The sequence below is a fragment of the Muntiacus reevesi genome, chromosome 4, assembly GCF_963930625.1.
Source record: "Muntiacus reevesi chromosome 4, mMunRee1.1, whole genome shotgun sequence".
Lineage (NCBI taxonomy): Eukaryota > Metazoa > Chordata > Mammalia > Artiodactyla > Cervidae > Muntiacus > Muntiacus reevesi.
In genome coordinates, this window is record NC_089252.1 from 144,935,660 (window position 1) to 144,957,287 (window position 21,628).

Consider the following 21,628-nt stretch of genomic DNA (forward strand, 5'->3'; position numbering starts at 1 on the left):
ACCTGAGCTGGACAGACAGAATTACAGAGCACGGTTGCTAGAAAGGCTAGGCTACTGACCACAAAGGCAGAGCTTCAGTCCTTAGACTAGGTGGGATAAAAGAAATCTAGATAAATCACTCATTACAACTCTTAATATTTTCCAATTTCCTTTCTCACTGTACACAGGTAGTATTTTCAATGTGAATCCAAAGCTTGTCTGGTTCTCTGAAAAAAAAATTTTTTTTTTTTTTTTTGCCTTTTAGGTCCTTTACATTGTGATAATGCTGTATTTAAAGAAAATATTTAAATGTAATATTAAAGAAATATTCAAATGAATGGTGTTTTCTTCTTTACCTTGGCAGACCACAATTCAGTTACTTGTTAAGAGAAAGGATGCTTCTGTAGTACTATATATAAAGCCAATTAGGTCAGTTAAGGATTAATGTTAACAATAGGGATGTTTTACTGTGGAAAAATAGAACATTCTCTGGAGCATCAAGAGCTTCACTTGCATCATGTGCCCTTAGGCGCCTCTTCAGCTGAAGCAAGTCTAGATCTGCCCTGTTGGAGCTTTGCTGACTCAGTCCCTACTCTTGGGGCCCACTTCTCAATTCCATGACTTTATATATAGTGTGTATATATATATATACATTCCTGTTTACTGTCTTAAAATCCAGCAAAAGCATCAACTTGACATCAGCTGCTTTGTTATTAACATCCCATCAGAAAGTTCTATTCCAACCAATTATCTCTCCACTAGTTAGGTTATGTCAATCAGTCCTGTAAGAGGAGACTTAGTAATTGGGGGATGCGTAAATAATTTCCAGCAACTGGTTTCAGGCAGTCTTTACTTGAGTTTAGAAACAGTACTTCATGCATTTACAATAAGTTACTACAGGTCACTGATATACACAGAGAAAAGCTGAACCCAACTTAACTATCTCAGTGTAGACCTCTGGGGCTGGGCAGTGATTAGTACCTTAACAGGACTGATCCATGGACCAAAGAAGGCAGCCACTGAGCTACAGATGGATCGCTGCAACGCAGTGGAGGTAGCAAAGAGTTTAAGATCCATAGGGGCTGTAGTACAGCCCAGAAATTAAGACAAGGGAAGTGAAGGCTGTAAACACTTGGGGAGAAAGTCAAGAAGCACTTGTTATTTCCTTTTATCTTTTCCATTAGAATGTTCCTGTAAGTTATTCACTTACAGAAAAAAAAAAAAGTGCTCAAAGGATTTGAAAAAACGGGAAGCGGTTATTCCAGTCCCAGTGAGGGGAACAACAGAAGCAACAAATCCCTATTTTTGGTCATATCAAAGTGTTGAGGGGGGCATCCAAGTACATGCGTGGATGTAAAGGCTCCAGTATAAGCAGTGCTCCTCCCCTCACCAGCCAGGACCTGTCTTGAACAAAAACAGCTGTGAAGATTAGAGCAGCGAGTGAGTCCCAGGCCAAGTGAGGATTCCCTCCTGGGGCAAAAGCTCGGCCTCTCAGGATCTGAACTTAAAACAGCACAGTTAAGACCAGTAGAGAGGCTACTGCCAGCTCCAGCGAATTCTGAGGAAGCTGGGATGGCACCTCTCATGGGCCACCCCACTAAGAGGGTTTCTTTCAGTTCCAGCTCCCACGTGGGCACCACGCTGTGAAGCCCATGGCACAGGTTCCTCTGTCTCCCACACACTAAACAGTGCACACAGACTTCGCTGACAAGTGCTGTTTGGTCCCACGCTGCTGGGCTGTGACTGCAGGATGATGCCAGCCACTTCATGCCTGTCCACTCAGCGCCTTGACCCAACGTAGTTGATGGAAAGCAGGACCACGTTGTGTAGCAAGAGGGACAGCTCAGTTTCTGAAAACACCATCAACGTTAATGGCCTGGCCAGGGAACAGCTTGCCTTCCAGCTACCGTGTTGTGCAGAGCGTGACACCAGGGGCGGGAAGCCAAGTGCGAGGAGGTGAGACGCTAAGAGGCCATTGGCCTCAAAGTCCCACTGCTTGGTTCCAGTCCCTGCAGGTTGCTTTCTTTCAAGCATATCTGTATTTACTTGATTCTCATGTGATGGCAGAAGAAAATTCATGAATGGTAATGGTACTTAACACCACTGTCACCCTTGGGATTTTTCTGGTAGAAGTTGGTCCTCAAGGGACATTTCTCAGCCACAAGGAGATTAGGAGGCTACCCTGACGTTCAGAGGCTTAGAAAATAACTAGGCAAAGGTTCCAAACAGGAGACCCACAGGCCTAACACCCATCTGTGGGTACTTTTCATTTAGTTAGGTGAGTGTCTTTGTTTTGAATTTGAATGGCTTTGGACTAGTACTTCTGTCCTGGAACAATTCTGTTCTGTACCCCCTCCCCAAGTTACATGGCAATGTCTGGAGACATTTTTGGTTGTCAGCACTGGGTTGGGGGATGCTATTGGCATCTACAGGACAGAGGCCAGGGATACCGCTATGTTGTCCTGGAGTGCACAGCACAGCCCCCCACAACAAAGCCATCAATAGTGCCAGGGTTGAAAACCCTGCTTCACGCTCAGACTCCCGCAATGCCCAGTCCTCCCTCTGCTCTCACACACTCTACTGCATTAGCTGCCTGTAGGCAAGTGACTGCGCCCTTTCAATTAGACACACAAGTTAGATAAAGGTCTCACACTAATAATTAACTCCCAAATTACCTTAGAATAGAATACAAAAATGACTTGTTGCATTAATCATAGGGATTTGTCTTACCTTTCAGGCTGCAGGAAATCTGTAGCCATTCTCCCAGCCAAGTTCGACACCTCTCTTCAGCAATATGGGTGGAATTCAGGCCACGAAGATAACAAGCCTATACCACTCAGAAGAGAAAACAATCTTAACTATCACAAGGCGAGTATGTCAAGGAAGTGTGAACCCACAAAGAATCCCAAATCCCCTCTAAATAAGTTAAAACCTCAATCCTACAAGAAACTTTTCACCATAGCAATATGAACTCCGATGGACAAGAGAAGTGGAAAGGCCTTATACAATCTAAATCAGTAGATCTAAAATGTAGCAGCCTTGATTTTTAAAGGACCAGAAGAAAAGACACATCAACCAAAATTACTGTGGGGAGTTCCTTCCTTAACTACTGTGGGAAGTTAAGTTCAGGCAAGAAAAAAGATGTAGAAATGAAATGAGAGAATGAAGAGCCTGAACTCTGATGTAATGAGAGAGACAGGAGCTCCCTGGAAACTCCCAGCCCGAGAGCCCACCAAGGACTGCGGGTTGATACTACAATGAAGCACTTACCGACTTCACCTCCTGAGCAGTCAGCTGGCCAACCCCCAGCTTTGCCAAAGCCTTGTCCAGTTGGTGGATTACAGTGGTGTGAGTCTTTAAACGGTGTCTCAATAAGACAGAAGGCAGATAAGGTGTGAGAAGCATGGCTCGACTCAAGGCTTTCTGTGATACAACAATATAGGGGGAGAAAGTCAACTCGCTGTTACTTTAAGACCTGGAGCGAGGTGAGGCCGTGGAAGAGAGAAAGCCTCAAAGTGCTCACCATCTGCAAAGCACGGAGCTGGTCCATGCCCAGAGGATGGTTAGCGAAACACTCTCTCAGGGCCAGGATATCATGTACTGCTGGGTGGGTACCGCGTTGCATCTTAGGAGAGGTAAGAGATGGGCAGATGTTAGGAAGGTCCTGACTAGCCCTTTTACCGAGTTTTAGTGCACACTGCATATAACAAGATTCTTGGTTTGCAGGAAGGGTTAACTGGAGGAATACCTTGGCGCACAACTCTGTCATATGCCACTGGAGTCCTGCATCAGAAATGAGAGGGACAACTTTTTCTAAATAACAAAGGATTTCTGGGTGGGACTGCTTCCGGAGAGCATGATAGATATCTAAGAAATCAATTTGTTGTTTTGGGGTCCAGAAATGTTGGATCAGCAGTTGCCTAGGAAACAGGTACCTGAAAAGAAAAGGAATCACAAAATCACTTGCTGAAACTAGCATCTTTCTAAGTGAGCTAAGAGCATTTAGCAGACACGAATGCTAGGAGGAAGAGATGGAAACACTTTTTCCCTACCTTACTGTTCTTTCCTGAAAATGAGAGTCAGATCAAGGTTTAAAGATACACTGAAGCCCGATTTCAAGCAATATTACTGAGGTTTATGTAAAAGGAAACAGTGCAAGGGACTAGCCTTGCACATAGCAATCAGACAAATGACTCCTTTTGAGCCAAAGCATGTGAAGAACATATTTTGGACTGAGTTTCAGAGCTGGAGAGCATCACTGTTTGTGATGGTGACAACTTCAAACTGTTCACTGTCCCTATGTGCATACAAAATGGAATTTCTTTAATTCAATTCTCTACAAATGTGGTGGTTTTAAAACATGGTCACAAATTCCCTGGCACTCTTCTCATTAAGAAGTGAAGTTTAATGTCCCTGGTTTTTAAAATACAAGTGACTGCATCAACCAAGAGAATAGAGCAGAAGTCAGTCTTTGTGACTTTCAAGGCTAGGTTATAAAAGGTCATGCAGATTTCTTATTTGCTGAAACAGTCATTCTTGGAGCCCTGAGCTGCCATGTCAGAAGTCCCACTATCTCGAAGCCACCACACTACAGAGGCCACAGGTAGGCACCTGAGTTGACAGTCCCAGTCTTCCAAAGCCATCTCTGCTAAAGCACCAGGTCTAAGAGTGATCTTAGACCATCCTGACTAGTCCATTCACCAGTTAGGTGTTACTGAGAGACCTCTGTCAACACCATGCAGGAGAAAAATCATTTACCCACCTGAACCCTGCCCAAATTCCTGCCCCATAAAATCATGAAAATGCTGACTGTTTCAAGCTTTTAAGCTTTGAGGTTGTTATATAACAATAGATAGCCTAGCATGTAAGGTCATAGTTTAAAACTGTCATCTTTGGATATAAGGTAAAGTAATAAAGATTGACATCATCAGAATAAGAAATGAATTTTTCTCCAGAAGGGGAAAAAAAATGTCCTAAGTTGCTACGCCTCTCAGGGAGTGGGTTGTGTCTCTAGGGATGATGGAAAAGATCATTCTCTTATTTCACATCACAGAGGAACAGCTAAGAGGCCAGGACATCTACTCCTACAGCCGTTCCAGTAACCCAGGTGGCTTTTATGAACTTTGGCCTAATGAGAAAACTGGGGCAGAAGTTTGGTAACCTTTGCCTAGATTCTGAAATGGAAAGCTCTTAATTTCTAATTTTTAAAAAATCTACATATCTTCAACATGCTGGGGAGACAGAACTCTGTACTCACATTAGCAAGAAGACCAGGTAGTTGGCAAAGGGTGGAATGGAAAGAATACCTAGGAAAAGACACTTGGTGACGTCTCGACGAAACTAAGCAGAAATAAACACAGATGCAGTTTTAACCCAAGTGTTTGATACAATGGACAATCCCTCCACCCCACTATGCAGTAAATGTCTAGTTTAGCCCAGATAAAGATCAAGGTTATTTCTATCTGCCTCTGATTAGTAAGTTCCTTAAAGACAGAAGTCCAGATCTGTCTGTTCACTTTTGTATTCTAAACACTGTCTAGTATAGGACCTGACATTAGACCAAATCCCTCAGTAAATTCTTCCTGATCTACAGAATGGGTCCTAGATTGTTATTCTTAGCTTCAAATCTATCAAGTCACCATGAAATACTACTTTCCTGCTGTCTTTTGGATCCTTCCGTGCAGATTTTTGTATATTCAGAAACAAACAGGATTTTACTGTTTACAACTTTTATCCAGAAAGTGTGCCAAAACGCTATGGAGCTGTGTTTGTGGGGGTGGGGTGGGGGGTGTGGCAGGGCGGTGGTCACAAATGAACTGATTCTGCCAAATGACCTGATCTTCTGGCAAGGGGCAACAACTTGGTCAGTAGTGAAGAAAATAGGAAAGAAAAAACTTGAGATCTGGGTTAACTTTAATTATCTCACCATGAACTTGCGGATATCTGTCCTTGGTGCATACCTGTCTCAAATGCTCCATCTCCCGGTATGGAAGTTGATGAAACTTTATATTATGCTTCCACATATTTGTCTTTATTCTTCTAGCCTTTTTGGCATCGGCCCATAACATCTGCAATCCTGCCTCATTAAAGCAGAGGACAGAGTGATGTTATCCCAATTTGATTACCACAGACTTTTGCTCCATGTTCACCCACAAGACACACAAGTCCCTCCCTCCCCAACAGTACTCTAAATCAAAGCTTTAAACTAGGTCACCTGAAACTCTTGTGAGGCTGACCTATATTTCGTTTCTTATCCTTCTCCCTTCTGCATCCTACCAACCTCTGCCCCTAGAGTATCACCTCTCTTCCTGCCAAGCTGGTGTTCTCTGATCTACCAGGGAATGGTCTCCCTCTTCTGGTTCATTACTCACTCCCTTTTTAAAATAAAAATTCAATGATCTTTAACCTCAGTAAGTCTTGCCCAATTTATCCTGTGTATTTCTCAACCAGATATTAACTTATTTCCTCTCTAGAACACTTTTATGATTACTAGAATTCAACACACTTCTAAGATTGCATTTTCTCTCCATTCCAAGATAACCCTTACACTGATCTAGGACTTTAGTTTTTAAAAATGCTTTCCTATTTATGAATGAAATGGTATAATATCTAGGTTAGCTTCACAGTAATACAGGAGAAAGCCAATGTATAAATTAAATAAGAGTGGTGGACAGGAGTCAATAAATGTGGAAGTGAGGTTGAGAATATGAAAGTTCATTATATTACTCTACTCCCATGTATGTTTAAAAATTTTCAGAATATAAGGCTTAAAAACAAACAACCAAAATGTTTTCAGACTTTCTTTTCGTTTGAGTCTAGTATAAGCTGGGGAGCAGACAAAGCAGCCACTCTTATCTCCACTGTACAGCTTTTACAAGTCCATGAAGCTAGTAGTAATTATGATAATATTCAGAGCTGACAATGTGCAAGTTAACTATAATTGGTATTACAATAGAAGTACAGAGTATAATAGTTATAGCTACACTTACTGAGTACTTACTATGAATCAGGTCCTAAGAAGCTTACATGTAAGAATTTATTTAATCTTCATAACCATGCAGTCGATGGGTAGGTTCTATTACTACCCTCATTTTACAGATGAGAAAACCAAGAACAGAGAGCTTAGGTAACAAGTCCAACCACCCAGCTAGTGACAAGCTGGGATTTGAACCCAGGCAGTCTGGCTTCAGAGCGGATGCTTGACATTATACCATCTCTTAGTAACTAGCAGAGCTCTGATTTTAACTGAAACATTCCGAAACCAAGTACATACAGTGCTCTTTTCACAACATGGCACCAAGGAGAGATCTGTGACAAACATTAAACCACATTTTCTTACAAGCCAAGTGAACTGATAAAAGCACAGGGCAGGTCTGTGCAGCTATAGATCTCTGCCTTGTGCATGACAAATAATTTCTACTATATATAGGCAGATGTGTGGTTAAGCAAAGTGCAAAAATACCTATATTCCTCCTAGGTGTTGTGAAAGGTTGTTTCTCAGATTACGCTTCTAGAAACATCCTCAAGAAGATCTAACTTATAAGAAGTAGTTTAATGCTCAAGCATTTATGAAATACAAGACACAACAGCTCACTCCCCCATGCAGAGCCGGAAATGATCTTACTTATTCTCTCTGACACTGCCCAAGAGCTGATCCAATGGATTTTTTAGTTTTGTCTTTACCTTTCATGAAGATTGTATACAGGACATAGAAGCGGGGGAAATGACGACCCAAGAAACGATGGTATTTCCCATTAATCACTTTTGTCTTGGTCACCACATAAGAGATCAAGCTCTTCACATCTGCCTTTGGAGAAAGATGAAGCTTTGAAGACCTACAAGGAAGATGAAAGAGACTATCTGGGAATCAGCCCTGGAAGCCGCTTCTCCGCAGGGGTCCGTAAATGTAAAACACAGGCTTCAGAGAATGTATGCTAAGACCTGAAACTTCTGAAATCCAAGGAAGATCTTGAGATCACGGAGAGATAAGCAATTAGACTGAGAAAAACAGATAAGACAGAAAGAGGCCAGACAAGAATGAATGTCGGGGGAGTGGTGAGCCTGGAGAAAGCAGGCCTGAGGGACAATTTGAGCAGCAGGCTAAAGCCAGAGAGGTGAGATCCAGGTAAGCAGCAGTAAAATCCTGAGCCGAAAAAGGGAGGCTCAGGACACGTGGAGAACTCAAACAACAGGCGGCGCTGAGAATTGAGAGGGTCAGAAAGCCAGGTCTCTAGCAGGGATACGGGTGCGACTTCTTAGCGGAAGTTCAGGGGCCGGGGCGTGGAGCCCCGAGAATTAAGACAGCATGCAAACAAAATTGAAACACTGGCAGGTCATGAACGTCAAAAATGTTTTTCTCTCTCCAAGTCCCTCACCGAGGGGCCCCCCAGGTCAGGCCAGAGCGAACAAACTGCAGCCTCCGGACGACATAGAGTCCAGGGGGCACCGCCGAACCCCACAAAGCAGCCCGAGCCCAACACACTCTGGAGAGCGCCATCTTCGCAGCGAGGGAGGGGCAGAGGAAAGTCGTCTTCAGGTCAAAGTTCCCGTACGTTGCGTTCCTTCGACAACGCATGCGCCTTTCCTGAGCGCTCATTGGTAACCATAGACCGCTCGCCTCGCGCGCCCCCGCGGCGAGCAGGGGACGCGAAGGCTAAGAGCGGAAGGAGGTCTAGGATTGGATGCCTCCAGCACTTCCTGGATTAGAGGCGCCGGAACCCGGCTATCCCAGAGGGAGCTAGGGAATATCTGCCGTTGGTTCTGCGAAGTTCGCTCTTTGAGGGTCTGGTGATAGCTCGAGGGCCTCCAGGTTTCCTGGCACCGCCGCCCTTGTTTTCTCTCCGTGTGCCGCCAGGCTTTGGGGTTTTAGCGCGGCAGGTGCCAGCGGTCAGTTAGGCAGGGCCTCTGGCCACGGCGCCTCCTTGGTCCTGGGAGGACCCCCGGCGCCCTCTAGTGCCAGTCAAGGCCTGGCCGCGAAGGTTGATGGTCTGGGAGTGGCCCTGCGTGGACCACTTTCGCCGTTCCCTTTTGTGGGCGTCTTTCAAAGTAGGTCTGTGGGAATGATGTCTTTCATTAAGTGCCTCCTGAAGGCCAAGCTTGGGTCTCAACCTTAATGTCACTTTTGTGAGAGGCTGTCTCTGACCAGAAGGACATGCATTTTCTCCCATTACCCCCCGTGTATTTTCTTTATAGCATTTAACCACATCGTTTATAGGTTTGTTTCTTTTAACCAGCTGCCTGAACCAGCCTGAGGGCAAGCACCTTCTTGCCTTAGTTACTGTTGCACTGTACCGCCACCGCTAGGTGTCATGCCTGTCGCCTGAAGTGAAGTGAAATCGCTCAGTCGTGTCCGACTCTGCGATCCCTTGGGCTGTAGCCTACCAGTCTCCTCCATCCATGGGATTTTCCAGGCAAGAGGACTGGAGTGGGTTGCCATTGCCTTCACCAGAGGATCTTCACGACCCAGGGATGCAACCCGGGTCTCCCGCATTAGTAGTTGCCCAATAAACGTGTTTGACTACATTCATTAATACCTGAAACTGGGATGGATTGCCAGAAGTGATGTTGCAGGAAAGGGGAACCCCAGCTACGGCCAGAGAGTGGATTTTCATCTAATAATTGGAAATGAATTGTATGAGGAGATACATATGCTGACAAAGCAAGAGACCTTATTAGGTAGGGGCGTCTGGGCAGAGAGCAGCAGGGTAACAACCCGGAACTGCTCTGCCGCTTGGGTCAGCCTCAGGTTTTATGATGATGGAGTTAGTTTTCTGGTTGTCTCTGGCAAATTGCTCTAAGGGTCCTTTCTGGTGGCGTGTGCATCACCCAGCCAAGATGGATTCCAGTGAGAAGGATTTGGGGAGGTTGATAGGACATATATGAGGCAGGAAATCGATGGGCTTCAGTCTAGGCATTTATAGTTGGGCTCCTGTTCACGCTTCCTGGGATGAGCGCCGTTCATCACCAGCCGCCTATACATTTCCTGAAGCAAAAGACAAATGAACTCTAGGACTACATATTTATGACTGAACTCCTGTCTGTATTTTGAGATCTCAGCAACAGCAATAGGGTAAATAACGAGACATTAGGCATCTTTATGGCAGCGACAGAGTGGGACTGCTGCTGCTGCTGCTGCTGCTAAGTTGCTTCAGTCGTATCCGACTCTGTGCGACCCCACAGATGACAGCCCACCATGCTCTGCCGTCCCTGGGATTCTCCAGGCAAGAACACTGGAGTCGGTTGCCATTTCCTTCTCCATTGCATGAAAGTGAAAAGTGAAAGTGAAGTCGCTCAGTCGTGTCCGACTCTTAGTGACCCCATGGACTGCAGCCTACCAGGCTCCTCCGTCCATGGGATTTTCCAGGCAAAAGTACTGGAGTGGGGTGCCATTGCTGTCTCCAAGAGTGGGACTAAACCCTATTAAAAGACTATAAGAGGTAATCACACACCTCCCATCCTTGGGGCAAAAGAGACATTTCACATGTGCAGAAAGACTCCTTGGGGGTCAAAAGGAGGCCGGGTTGGGGCACCACTCCATAATATGTGATGCTAATATGTGATCCCATAGGTTCCTGGACTGAAATCTATCTTGGAAAAAACCTGTGCACTCATAGTGGGGAAGGTCCTAAGGCAGGTCAGATGTGGAAAAAGAAACCAGATAATTGGCTAAAGGTAAACAAAGACAGGTGTTGGAGAAGACTATTGAGAGTCCCTTGGACTGCAAGGAGATCCAACCAGTCCATCCTGAAGGAGCTAAGTCCTGGGTGTTCATTGGAAGGACTGATGCTGAAGCTGAAACTCCCAATACTTTGACCACCTCATGCGAAGAGTTGACTCATTGGAAAAGACCCTGATGCTGGGAGGGATTGGGGGCAGGAGGAGAAGGGGACGACAGAGGATAAGATGGCTGGATGGCATCACCGACTCGATGGGCACGAGTCTGAGTAAACTCCAGGAGTTTGTGATGGACAGGGAGGCCTGGCGTGCTGCGACTCATGGGGTCACAAAGAGTCGGACACGACTGAGCGACTGAACTGAACTGAACTGAAACAAAGACCTGGAAGAACTGACCTATATAAATGACTTAACCACCTCTTCACTACACTCCTCCTTATTCAGGGAGACACCCCACACCCTTTCTTTCCTGGTATGCATCTCTGCCTTGCTTCTATCTTAACAAACTATTTCTCTCTGTGTTCTCCCACCTGTGGTTGTGCTATATCTCTAAAAATAAACTTTGTACCTGCGTTTAGTTTTTGCCTCTGTGAGAAATACATTTTTTCATTGGGGGCAAAGTTCCAGGGAAAAATAGCTCTACCTCTAACCCTTGCTGGTGTGGTGGCTAGAATTCCAGATTTTCATCCAGGCTACTCAGGTTCAATTCCTGGGCAAGGAATTAAGATCTCATTTTATACCACCACCCACTGCTGCCTTGCCAAAATCATACAGACTGGTGTCTCCTCTCTTTCACCTTTCCCGAATTCTTCTGCTTGGTAGTAGCTTGTAGTTCCACTTCCTTACCAGGACCTCCTGTTGTAAGATAACTCATGCAAGTGGTTACTATCTTGCCTGATCAGGTCAGTGGTTCCCCTAACAACCCCCTGCTGAGACTTCATTCTCAAGATATTCTTTGGGAACTGGGGCATGGATCTCTTTGTTCTGTAACTGCTTCCTGCTGAGAGTGGGCATGGCTCTGTCTGGTAGAAATCTCTTGCCACCTGATCTAAATCAAGGTATTCTGTGCCTGAAATTAGCATTCATCCTAATAATAACAGTTGAGCCTGAAACTGTTGGACCCTGTCAGAAATGAACCGTGTAAACAGCTGAAGCAGACAATGGCCAAGCATGAGGTCTAACAGGATGGTCATCGCTGGGCCAAGCAAAGGAAGGCAAAATCTGGGGTGATGGCTGTAGGTTGTGTGACTTTTCCTCTGATTATTGGTGGTGCAGTTAACAAAGCATTGCTTCAGGACTCTTGTGCTCAGCTTGACATTACCATCCTCTGCCTGGGTAGGGGCTCCAGTTCTGCAGAAGAACTCAGAGGTAGTGTTAGGCATATTCCTTGAGGAGAAGCCAGGACCTTGCCCCAAGGCTGTACCACTATTCGACTATTCCTCCCTGGTTTTTACATCGCCTCTCTTCCCTGATTAGCAACTGTGTGAATTTGCCCTTTGAAGCTCAGGGAAGGTCCAGGAGGCTGAATGAGTTTATATCCTACAAACAAGAAAACAGGGGACACAGAAAGGGTTTGTATTCTGGATCAGTATACAGAAGGATCAGTATTCTGCTGAGTTTTAATTTGGGAAACTGGGTGATGATGGCTCTGGCCATTTCCTGCTAAAATGAGGCATAATCCTGCCTCAATTTGGAGAGTAGACCCTGAATTGGAAGTATTTCTAAGTCCTGGATCTGAGTTTAGTATGATTAAGATCTCAATCCCTTGGGAATTTAGAAGAATAAGCCTGAAACTCAGTCTGGACTTTCACTTCAAGGGAGACTTGGAACCAGATAGCCAGTTGTTTATTTTTTAATTTTTCTTTGTTTATTTTTGGTTGCACTGGGTGTTTGTTGCTGCATGCGTGCTCTCTCTAGTTGCAGCAAGCAGGGGCCACTCTTCGTTGTGGCTCACGGGCTTTTCATTACAGTGGCCTCTCTTGTTGTGAAGCATGGGCTCTAGTTGTGGCACACGGGCCCAGTAGCTCTGAGGCATGTGGAATCTTCCTGGACCAGGGATCAAACCCATGTCCGCTGCAATGGCAGGTGAACTCCTATCCACTATGCCACCAGGGACGTCCTGCCAGTTGTCTAATTTTATCTAAGTTTTAACTCCTGATATAGTATTAACATATATACAACAGGAGCTATTGGCCATTACTTATGTCTCCCCTTTTTGATTAATATCTGATCTAAAACAATTTTATTCTCTAAAATATTTAATAGTTACAAGAGGATACTGTTAGGTAGTTAGACTAGGAAACAGAAGTCCAAAATGACAGCAGCTAAAAGGCAAGGAAGGGAAAAGTCCACGAAAATAGAACAAAGCAAAGTCAAAGGAAGGTCTGAGGACCGGAGTGAGGACCTCAGGTAAAACAAACAGCCCTCCTGGCTAGCCCAATAGGACAGGCCCAGGGGGGAGGAAAAAAACATATAAAAAGAGGAGCCAAAGGGCCGGGACTCTCTCTTTTCGCATCTTTGGGTCAGCGTTCCCTCATGCCTCGAGGATGTATTTTCCTATTTTCTAAATAAAGCTGTGCTGTAACACGGAGCTGTAACATTGATCTGTCTAAGAGGTATAACACGGTCTGTCCAAGAGCTGTGGCACGCCGAGGGCTTTAATGTCTGTTGCTTCAAATTTTTGTTGAGACGAGACAGAACCAAGGAGATTAAACTTGCCTGACAGATACCTTGAAACCATGAGATTGCAGCTACTAGTGGACACTAATTTGAGAATGGCTAATGCCATTCTAAGCTGGTCTGACATAGCTCAGAAAATTTGAGTTTTCAGCAATTCAGGAACGTGTCTGAAATCCACAATGGTCACCGAATTTTACCTTGAATGTCTGAACCAGTTACTCTGTTTTGACTTTCAAATGTATTAACATTTCCCTCCTCAATGGCCAAAGCAGATGTCACTGTTAACAGTCTCTGTGCCTTTCTAGATATAGAAGATGCAAGCACTTGGGCTCATAAAATCTTCTGAAAATAGTTATCTCAAGGTCTGTTCTGCCAGTTTTTCTCACAGCACAGAGTGCATCATTCCTTGTTCCCACCCTGAACTCCTTTCAGCGGGTGTTGAAGGTCAGAGGCCACAGTGGCCATTGACTGAGCTGTTTTGGTCAGTGGTTCCCCTAACAGTGGCATTCAGTTGCTTCCAAGAGTTAATAATCCCCCTGAGTACATATGAATATTCACCTACCATGGGAGGATTGGCAGTGTAGTAGAAAGTCCATCCCATTTGAACCAGGGATCTAGGTTCAAATCTGAGCCCTGCCGTTTCCTTTAGTGTGTGTGTGACCTTGGACATCACTTTAGTTATAAGTTTATTTCCTCTACAATGGTACCTATTTTTATAAGACTTCTTTGAAGACCCAAGAAGACTGTTGTGAATGTTCCCACAGTATGCATTGCTTTATGGGACACAGAACTTTATAGTCCCATAGGTTGTTTATGCTTGAACCACTCATGTAATCCGAGGAAAATTTCTATAAATGAGTGTATTTCTGCAAGATGGGGATGGGTGGGGCAGAAAGTTGACTAACACATGATTTCCATCTTCAGACAATTCCTAAGTCCTCTCAACAGCCCTCAATGTATTTCCCAAGAATGTTCAGCTCTGGAACTTCCCTGGTGGTCCAGTGGTTAAGACTCTGCACTTTCAATGCAGGGGGCATGTATTCAATCCCTGATCGCAGAAGTTCTGCATGCCATGTGTTGTGACCAAAAAAAAAAAAAAAATTGTTCAGCTCTAAAATTCTAGAATATCTCAGAAAGATGGGGCTAAGGTCAGAGACAGGTTTGTGGAGGAAATGAGAAGGAATTTTGCCCGGAAGGATGGACTAGAGAAAAGGTGTTTCATGTGGTAAAACAGTATGACAGGCACACACAGGAATTCATTCCTTCCTTCCTCAAATATTTATTTACTATATAGGGCCTCTCCCTCCATTCCCCCTCACCTTAACATGCATACACTAAGTCTTGTCAGCTCTGTCTTCTCTTTCTTCAGTCATCCAGCTTCCTTCTCTCTTCTGTGCCACTACCCTAGTCTAAGTGACAAGCCTCTAATCTAAATTGCCAGAGTAGCCTCCTTACTGGTTTCCCTTTCATCTATTTTGGTCTGCTTCCAATCAGTTCTCCATGCTGTAGAGAATGCTTTTGAAGTTGCAAATCTAAAATTGTTGCACTCTTTTGTAAAACCTTTGAAGTTTCCTCTGACTCCAAGGGTAAAGTTCAGACTCTTTAACCTGGCCTACAAGGTCTTACATTACTGATCTCAGCCTACCTTCTCGGCCTCATCTCATATCTCATGGTATCTATTTCCCTTTAGCTTTCTATGTTAGGAACCATTGACCTTTCAGTTCTAGAATAGGCCAGACGAACTTTATGCCTCTGGGCTTTTGCACATGTCAGTTCAGTCAGTTCGGTCCCTCAGTGGTGTCCGACTCTTTGCAACCCCAAGGACTGCGGCATGCCAGGCTTCCCTGACCATCACCAATTCCTGGAGCTTGCTCAAACTTGTGTCCATCAAGTCAGTGATGCCATCCAATCATCTCATCCTCTGTCGTGCTCTTCTCCTCCTACCACCTTCAGTCTTTCCCAGCATCAGGGTCTTTTCCAATGAGTCAGTTCTTTGCCTCAGCCGGCCAAAGTATTGGAGCTTCAGCATCAGTCCTTCCATGCATATTCAGGACTGATTTCATTTAGGATTTGCAAATGTAGCTCTCTGCTTAACATTTCTTCCTTCCTTTTTCCTCTTGGTTTGTCTTTCAGGTTTCAGCTGAAATGGTAACAATAGATATCATTTATTGGGTAGGTACTGTGTGTCATCATTGTTCTTAGTGTATAAGTTCATTTAATCCTCACTATAACTTCAAAAGGTAGATACTCTCATTGTTGTTGTTAGTTGCTAACTTGTGTCCGATTCTTTTCTCACCCCATGAAGTATAGCCCACCAGGATCCTCTGTCCGTGGGATTTCCCAGGTAAGAGTACTGAAGTGGGTTGCCATTTCCTTCTCCGGAGGATCTTCCCAACCCAGGGATAGAACCCTTGTTTCCTGCATTGGCAGGCAGATTCTTTACCATTGAGCCACCAGAGAAGCCCCTTATAAATGAGGAAAGAGAGGTTAAATAACCTACTCAGGGTTTGAGTTAAAATTTAAACCCAGACCAATTGGGCACATGAATTACTGCTGCTCTGTACATAAGCAGCATGATTATAGGAGACTTTTAACCCCACAGACTTAGGTTCCCCAGTTATTCATCTTGTAGCTAACTAAACTTATCCTTCATAGTACTTAAATAATCATAATTAATTAGTGGTGGCATTATACATTTAATGACTCCTCCCTGTGAGATTCTAAACTCACTATATTTCCAGTTCCTAGCACAGTGCCTTGCACACCAGTGGCGCCCATTAAATATTAAATGAATAGATACCTTAACTAAAGAGCCTCTTGATGAAGGTGAAAGAGGAGAGTGAAAAAGCTGGCTTGAAACTCAGCATTCAAAAAACTAAGATCATGGCATCTTGTCTTATCACTTCATGGGAAATAGATGAGAAAAAAGTGGAAACAGCGACAGATTTTATTTTCTTAGGATCCAAAATCACTGCAGACAGTGACTGAAGCCATGAAATTATAAGATGTTTGTTCCTTGGAAGAAAAGCTATGACAAACCTAGACAGTGTATTCAAAAGCAGAGACATTATTTTGTGAACAAAGGGCTGTGTAGTCAAAACTATGGTTTTTCCCAGTAGTCATGTATGGATGTGAGAGTTGGGTCATAAAGAAGACTAAGTACTGAAGAACTGCTGCTTTTGAACTGTGCTGTTGGAGAAGACTCTTGAGAGTCCCTTGGACTGCAAGGAGATCAAACCAGTCAATCCTAAAGGAAATGGGTCCTGAATATTCATTGCAAGGGTTGATGCTGAAACTGAAGTTCTAATACTTTTTCCATCTGATGGGAAGAGATGACTCATTGAAAATGACCTCAATGCTGGGAAAGATTGAGGGCAAAAGGAGAAGGGGACAACAGAGGATAAGATGACTGGATGACATGACTGATTCAATGTACATGAGTTTGAGCAAACTCAGGGAGATAGTAAAGGACAGGGAAGCCTGGCACGCTGCAGCCGATGGGGTTGCAAAGAGCTGGACACGACTTAGCAACTGAACAAGTACCTGAGTATAAGGTAATATTTTTTCTCTCAGAATAATTCCTCAGGGGGTCTTCCAATGGTTAAGAGTCTGCCTTGCAAGGCAAGGGACACCAGTTCAATCCCTGGTCTGGGCAGATCCCACATGCCACAGAGCAATTAAGCCCTTGCTGATCTTGCACTCTAGTACCCTTGAGCAACAGCTGCCAATGTCCACATGCCTAGAGACCATGCTCTGCCACAAGAGAGTAGCCCCTGCTTGCGGCAACTCTAGAAAACATGCAAGAAGCAGTAAAGACCCAGATCAGTTCAGTCGCTCAGTCATGTCCAACTCTGCGACCCCATGAACTGCAGCACCCCAGGCCTCCCTATCCATCACCAATCTCAGAACTTGCTCAAACTCATGTCCATCAAGTCGATGATGCCATTCAACCATCTCATTCTCTGTCATCCCCTTCTCCTGGCTTCAGTCTTTCCCAGCATCAGGGTCTTTTCCAATGAGTCAGCTCTTCACATCAGATAGAAAAAGTCTTGGAGCATCAGTCCTTCCAATGAATATTCAGGACTGACTTCCTTTAGGATGGACTGGTTGGATCTTCTTGCAGTCCAAGGCACTCTCAAGAGTCTTCTCCAACACTGCAGTTTGAAAGCATCAATTCTTTGGAGCTCAGTTTTCTTTAAAGTACAACTCGCACATTCACACATGACTACTGGAAAAACCATAGCTTTGACTAGATGGACATTTGTCAGCAAAGTAATGCCTCTGCTTTTTAATATGCTGTCTAGGTTGGTTATAACTTTCCTTCCAAGGAATAAGCATCTTTTAATTTCATGGCTGCAGTCATCATCTGCAGTGATTTTGGAGCACAAGAAAATAAAATCTGTCACTGTTTCCATGTTTTCTCCATCTATTTTCCATGGAGTGATGGGACCAGATGCCATGATCTTCGTTTTTTGAATGTTGAGTTTTAGGCCAACTTTTTCACTCTACTCTTTCACTTTCATCAAGAGGCTCTTTAGTTCCTCTTCATTTTCTGCCGTGAGGGTGGTGTCATCTGCATATCTGAGGTTATTGATATTTCTCCCACCAATCTTGATTCCAGCTTGTGCTTCATCCAACTTGGCATTTTGCATGATGTACTCTGCATAAAAGTTAAATAAGCAGGGTGACAATATACAGGCTTGACATACTCCTTTCCCTATTTGGAACCAGTCTGTTTTTCCATGTCCACATACTCAGGGTAGTAAAAAATGTAAACAAATAAATAATTTAAAATATAATACTTCCTCTGAAAGGAAGTTTCCTTTTATTTTTTGTTCTTCCAAAGTGTCATATTATAGGTCCATGATGTCCAATTTATATATATATATATATACATATATATATATATATGATATTTTGTTTTGAATCAAAATATTGCTTGGGAGGATGCAGCCTGATACAACCTCAGGCAGTACTAGTTCTGCAAGCTTATAGAGGTCATTGGATGGAATCACTTAAAAAGATAGGAGCAGGAGTTCCCTGGTGGTCCAGTGGTTAGGACTTAGCACTTTCACTGCTGTGGCCTAGGTTCAGTCCCTAATCAGGGAACTGAGATTCCTGAAAGCTGCAAGTGGGGCAGTGTGACCAAAAAAAAAAAAAAAAAAAAAAAAAATCAAAAAAATCAAAAAATTTAACACAGATTTAATGAATTATTCTGGGGTTAGGACCTCACAGTTTTAAGTTTTAGATGTTGTTGCTAATAAGTCTTTGAAAGCAACAAAAGAAATAAAAAGCAGCAGGACTTCCCTTGTGGTCCAGTGGTTGAGAATCCACCTGGCAGTGTAGAGTACATGCGTTCAATCCCTGGTCCAGGAAGATTCCACAAGCCATGGGGAAACTAAGCCCTCAAGCCTGCAAGCTGCAACTACTGAGTCCACGTGCCCTAGAGCCCATGCTCTGCAATAAGAGAAGCCCCTTCAGTGAGAAGCCCATGCACTGTAACTAGAGAGTAACCCCTACTGACTGCAAACTAGAGAAAATTCATGCAAAGCAACAAAGACCCAGCCAAAAAAAAAAAAAAGAAGAAGTAAAATTTTTCTATTAAAGCTCAGGATTAGTAGAGATGATTGACATTCAAAAATAATTATGTTCTCATGTAATAGATGCTGTAACAGAGAAACGTCAAGGTACAAGGAAAGTTGAAAGAGTAGTAAATTGCTAAATTCTGGTGGTGACAAGGTCATCCATGAAGACTATCTTTTTTGGGGAATAGGAGTAGCTCATTCCCAGGGGTTGATGAAGGGAAGGAGAGAAAAGAAGGGCATCTACTAAACTTTATAAGTATATGTGTATTTATGGAACTTCCCTGGTGGCTCAGTTGGTAAAGAATTTGCCTGCCAAGCAGGAGACCCAGGTTCAATCCCTGGGTTGGGAAGATCCCCTGGAGAAGGAAATGGCAACCCATTCAAGCATTCCTGCCTGGGAAATCCCATGGACAGATGAGCCTGGCAGGATACAGTCCATGGAGTTGCAAGAATCAGATATGACTTAGCAAATAAACCACCACCATGTATATTTATAGAATAGTTTTGAAAACTATGTATAGTGAATACCATTAGCCTCTGACCCACCTCTTTCATTCTAGTTGTTAATCTCTATGTCCCAAAGTGCTTAACTCCTCTTGCACAAAGATCCAATACAGTGCCCAACTCAGACTTTCCTGCATTGGGGATTGGGGGCAGGGAGGACTCTGAGAGTACTCAGGAGAGGCCTGGGAAGGTATGTGGTGTGGTCTGACATCAACAGTCAAAGATAGGTCTTGTCCTCTGGTCTCACCATGAAGAGACTAAGATTTGAACTATGTAGTGGAGGATAAATTGGAAATTGACTGGCAGACAATGGAGGAAGGACTTTCTGAGAAGAGGAAATAGAGTATGTGAAGACCAAAGACCGAAGCTTCAGGGAAAGAAGAATCTCTTTTGCTAGTGTTACAGCAAAATGAATAAGTGAGTGGCCTCGCTCAGAAATGAGTGAGTGGCCTTTGGCACCACATACCTGTTGTGGCAGTCCAAACTCGGGTTGGAAAAGAATTTCCAGACATAGAATATTGCAGAAAGGACTGAGTTTATTAAGAACAAAGAGCAGAGATAATGTGGGCGCTGCAAGCACTGCATGCCGACCTCCTGACAGGCCAGGAAGAGCTGATGGCATGCTGTTAGAACAGTGGGTCAGCTCAAGGGAGAGCAGAGTTCATTTCTGGGAGACACTGTTAGAATGGCAGGCCAGCTCAAGGGAGAGCCGACGCTTTTCTTGGGTTAGTAGCCAATTTTTATAGTTTCAAGACAGAAAATTCCTGCTGGAATGGTGGCATTAGGTGATTGGTTAGGGTGCTATAGGGTGAGTACAGGGGTGGGTATTTTTGCCTAATTTGGGATCAGGAAGCTGACCTGTAAGAAGCAAGGGGGCTTTTGGCAATGGTTACAGTGGGGCTCAGTCGGTTCCAGGGACTTCGCTTCTGTGGCCTGTGTGACTCTGGTATGGGACTCCATAATACCAGCCCAAGAGGCCTGCAAGGGTTAAACAATCTTGGTTATTTTTGAGCTATCGCTACTAACAAACACTTGTAGCTGGACTTGTCCTTCAAAAAGCTAAACAGAGCTAATTGCTCTCTTGACTACTTATGAGTTGTACTCTGCACCTGGCTTTCTTCTCTCCCCTATACTCTCTCGTAGCATTCTACATTTCAAAACAGATCATGAGCTGGTAGCTTTAGTGACACCAGACCCCAGCTGCTGAGTTGCTGGATGCCAGCTGTGGCCATTTTGAAACTTTGCCAAAAAAAAAAAGAAGCAAGACCTTCATGAGGATAAAAAGCCTCTCCCTATTACCAAGAGAAGGGGGTGCTGTCTCCAAACTCCAAACTCTGTATTTCTATTCAGCATCAGTGGACAGGGAGACAATATTTTGGCAACACTAGTACAGATAATAGACACAGTGATTTGCCGCCTCTAGATACTAATTTATTGAGTTTGACAGGCTGATGTGGGGCAGATTATTCATTTTCAGGCACTGGAAAAAAGAATCACAAGATGAAAGAATTTTAATAACCAGTGGTTAATGGAACTTTATGATACTCAGAGCAAGATTAAAAGCTTCATAATTCTATTTATTTTTTCTTCTGTGTTAAAAACTTTTGAAGGAAAAGAACAAAGAATATTATAATATTCAACAATGTATCCACCACCCTAAATGAATAAATGGTATCATATCTATTTTTTCCTCCCAACTCCCACTTCTTTTCCTCCCTTTAGGTATCCCTTTTATATCAGTCTACTTCTCATGCTTAAAAAAAAAAATACATGTACTATATACTATTTGCAGTGTGTGTGTGTGTATGTGTATATATATATATATATATATACTTGTGGATATATACTATATAGTATTTATAAATGTTTGTAAAATTCATTTAATTCATTTAGTGTGACATTTTTGTTTTGTTTCCCTCGATTCTGTTTTCAAAATTCACCCACATAGACCAAGTTCATTAGTTGTAGCTGCTGTGTGGTGTTCCATCACATGAATACACTCCAATTTGTTTTTTCGCTGCTGATAGACATGTACTTCATTTTCAATGTTTCATTATTACAAACTCTACATTACAGGGAACAGGCTCTAACATGTCTTCTTGTTTTTATTAATGAGAGTTTCTCTTAAACAGTGTTTTCAGAATGTTTTTCTATTTAACTGTAACTCATAGTGAGAAACATCTTTCATATCAAGACCCTGCTCACGT

General features: G+C 43.6%; 1 protein-coding gene and 2 non-coding genes across 10 annotated transcripts; 2 read left to right on the top strand and 1 right to left on the bottom strand.

Annotated features, from left to right (window-relative positions):
• Positions 1-812: 812 nt before the first annotated feature.
• LETMD1 (LETM1 domain containing 1) lies at positions 813-8,480 on the bottom strand. 8 transcript variants are annotated; one of them, XM_065934402.1, is made up of 9 exons: positions 8,355-8,480; positions 7,663-7,814; positions 5,940-6,055; positions 5,237-5,319; positions 3,728-3,914; positions 3,503-3,604; positions 3,250-3,402; positions 2,710-2,806; positions 1,610-1,829 (listed from the first exon to the last, which is right to left on the bottom strand). In XM_065934402.1, exons 1-9 carry the CDS (start codon positions 8,474-8,476, stop codon positions 1,759-1,761), a joined length of 1,083 nt encoding a protein of 360 aa, XP_065790474.1. In that variant the 5' UTR covers positions 8,477-8,480; the 3' UTR covers positions 1,610-1,758. The 8 variants fall into 8 exon arrangements, 7 of the variants coding, with proteins under 7 accessions (XP_065790479.1, XP_065790474.1, XP_065790473.1 ...); XM_065934401.1 differs by having other exon boundaries at positions 7,663-7,835; XR_010663055.1 differs by having other exon boundaries at positions 1,692-1,829; positions 2,710-2,814; positions 7,663-7,835.
• Positions 8,481-18,369: 9,889 nt separating this feature from the next.
• TRNAE-UUC (transfer RNA glutamic acid (anticodon UUC)) lies at positions 18,370-18,441 on the top strand. Its single transcript has one exon. It is a non-coding gene; the product is annotated as a tRNA-Glu (tRNA).
• A 754-nt stretch (positions 18,442-19,195) lies between these two features.
• TRNAG-GCC (transfer RNA glycine (anticodon GCC)) lies at positions 19,196-19,267 on the top strand. Its single transcript has one exon. It is a non-coding gene; the product is annotated as a tRNA-Gly (tRNA).
• The last annotated feature ends 2,361 nt before the right edge of the window (positions 19,268-21,628 follow it).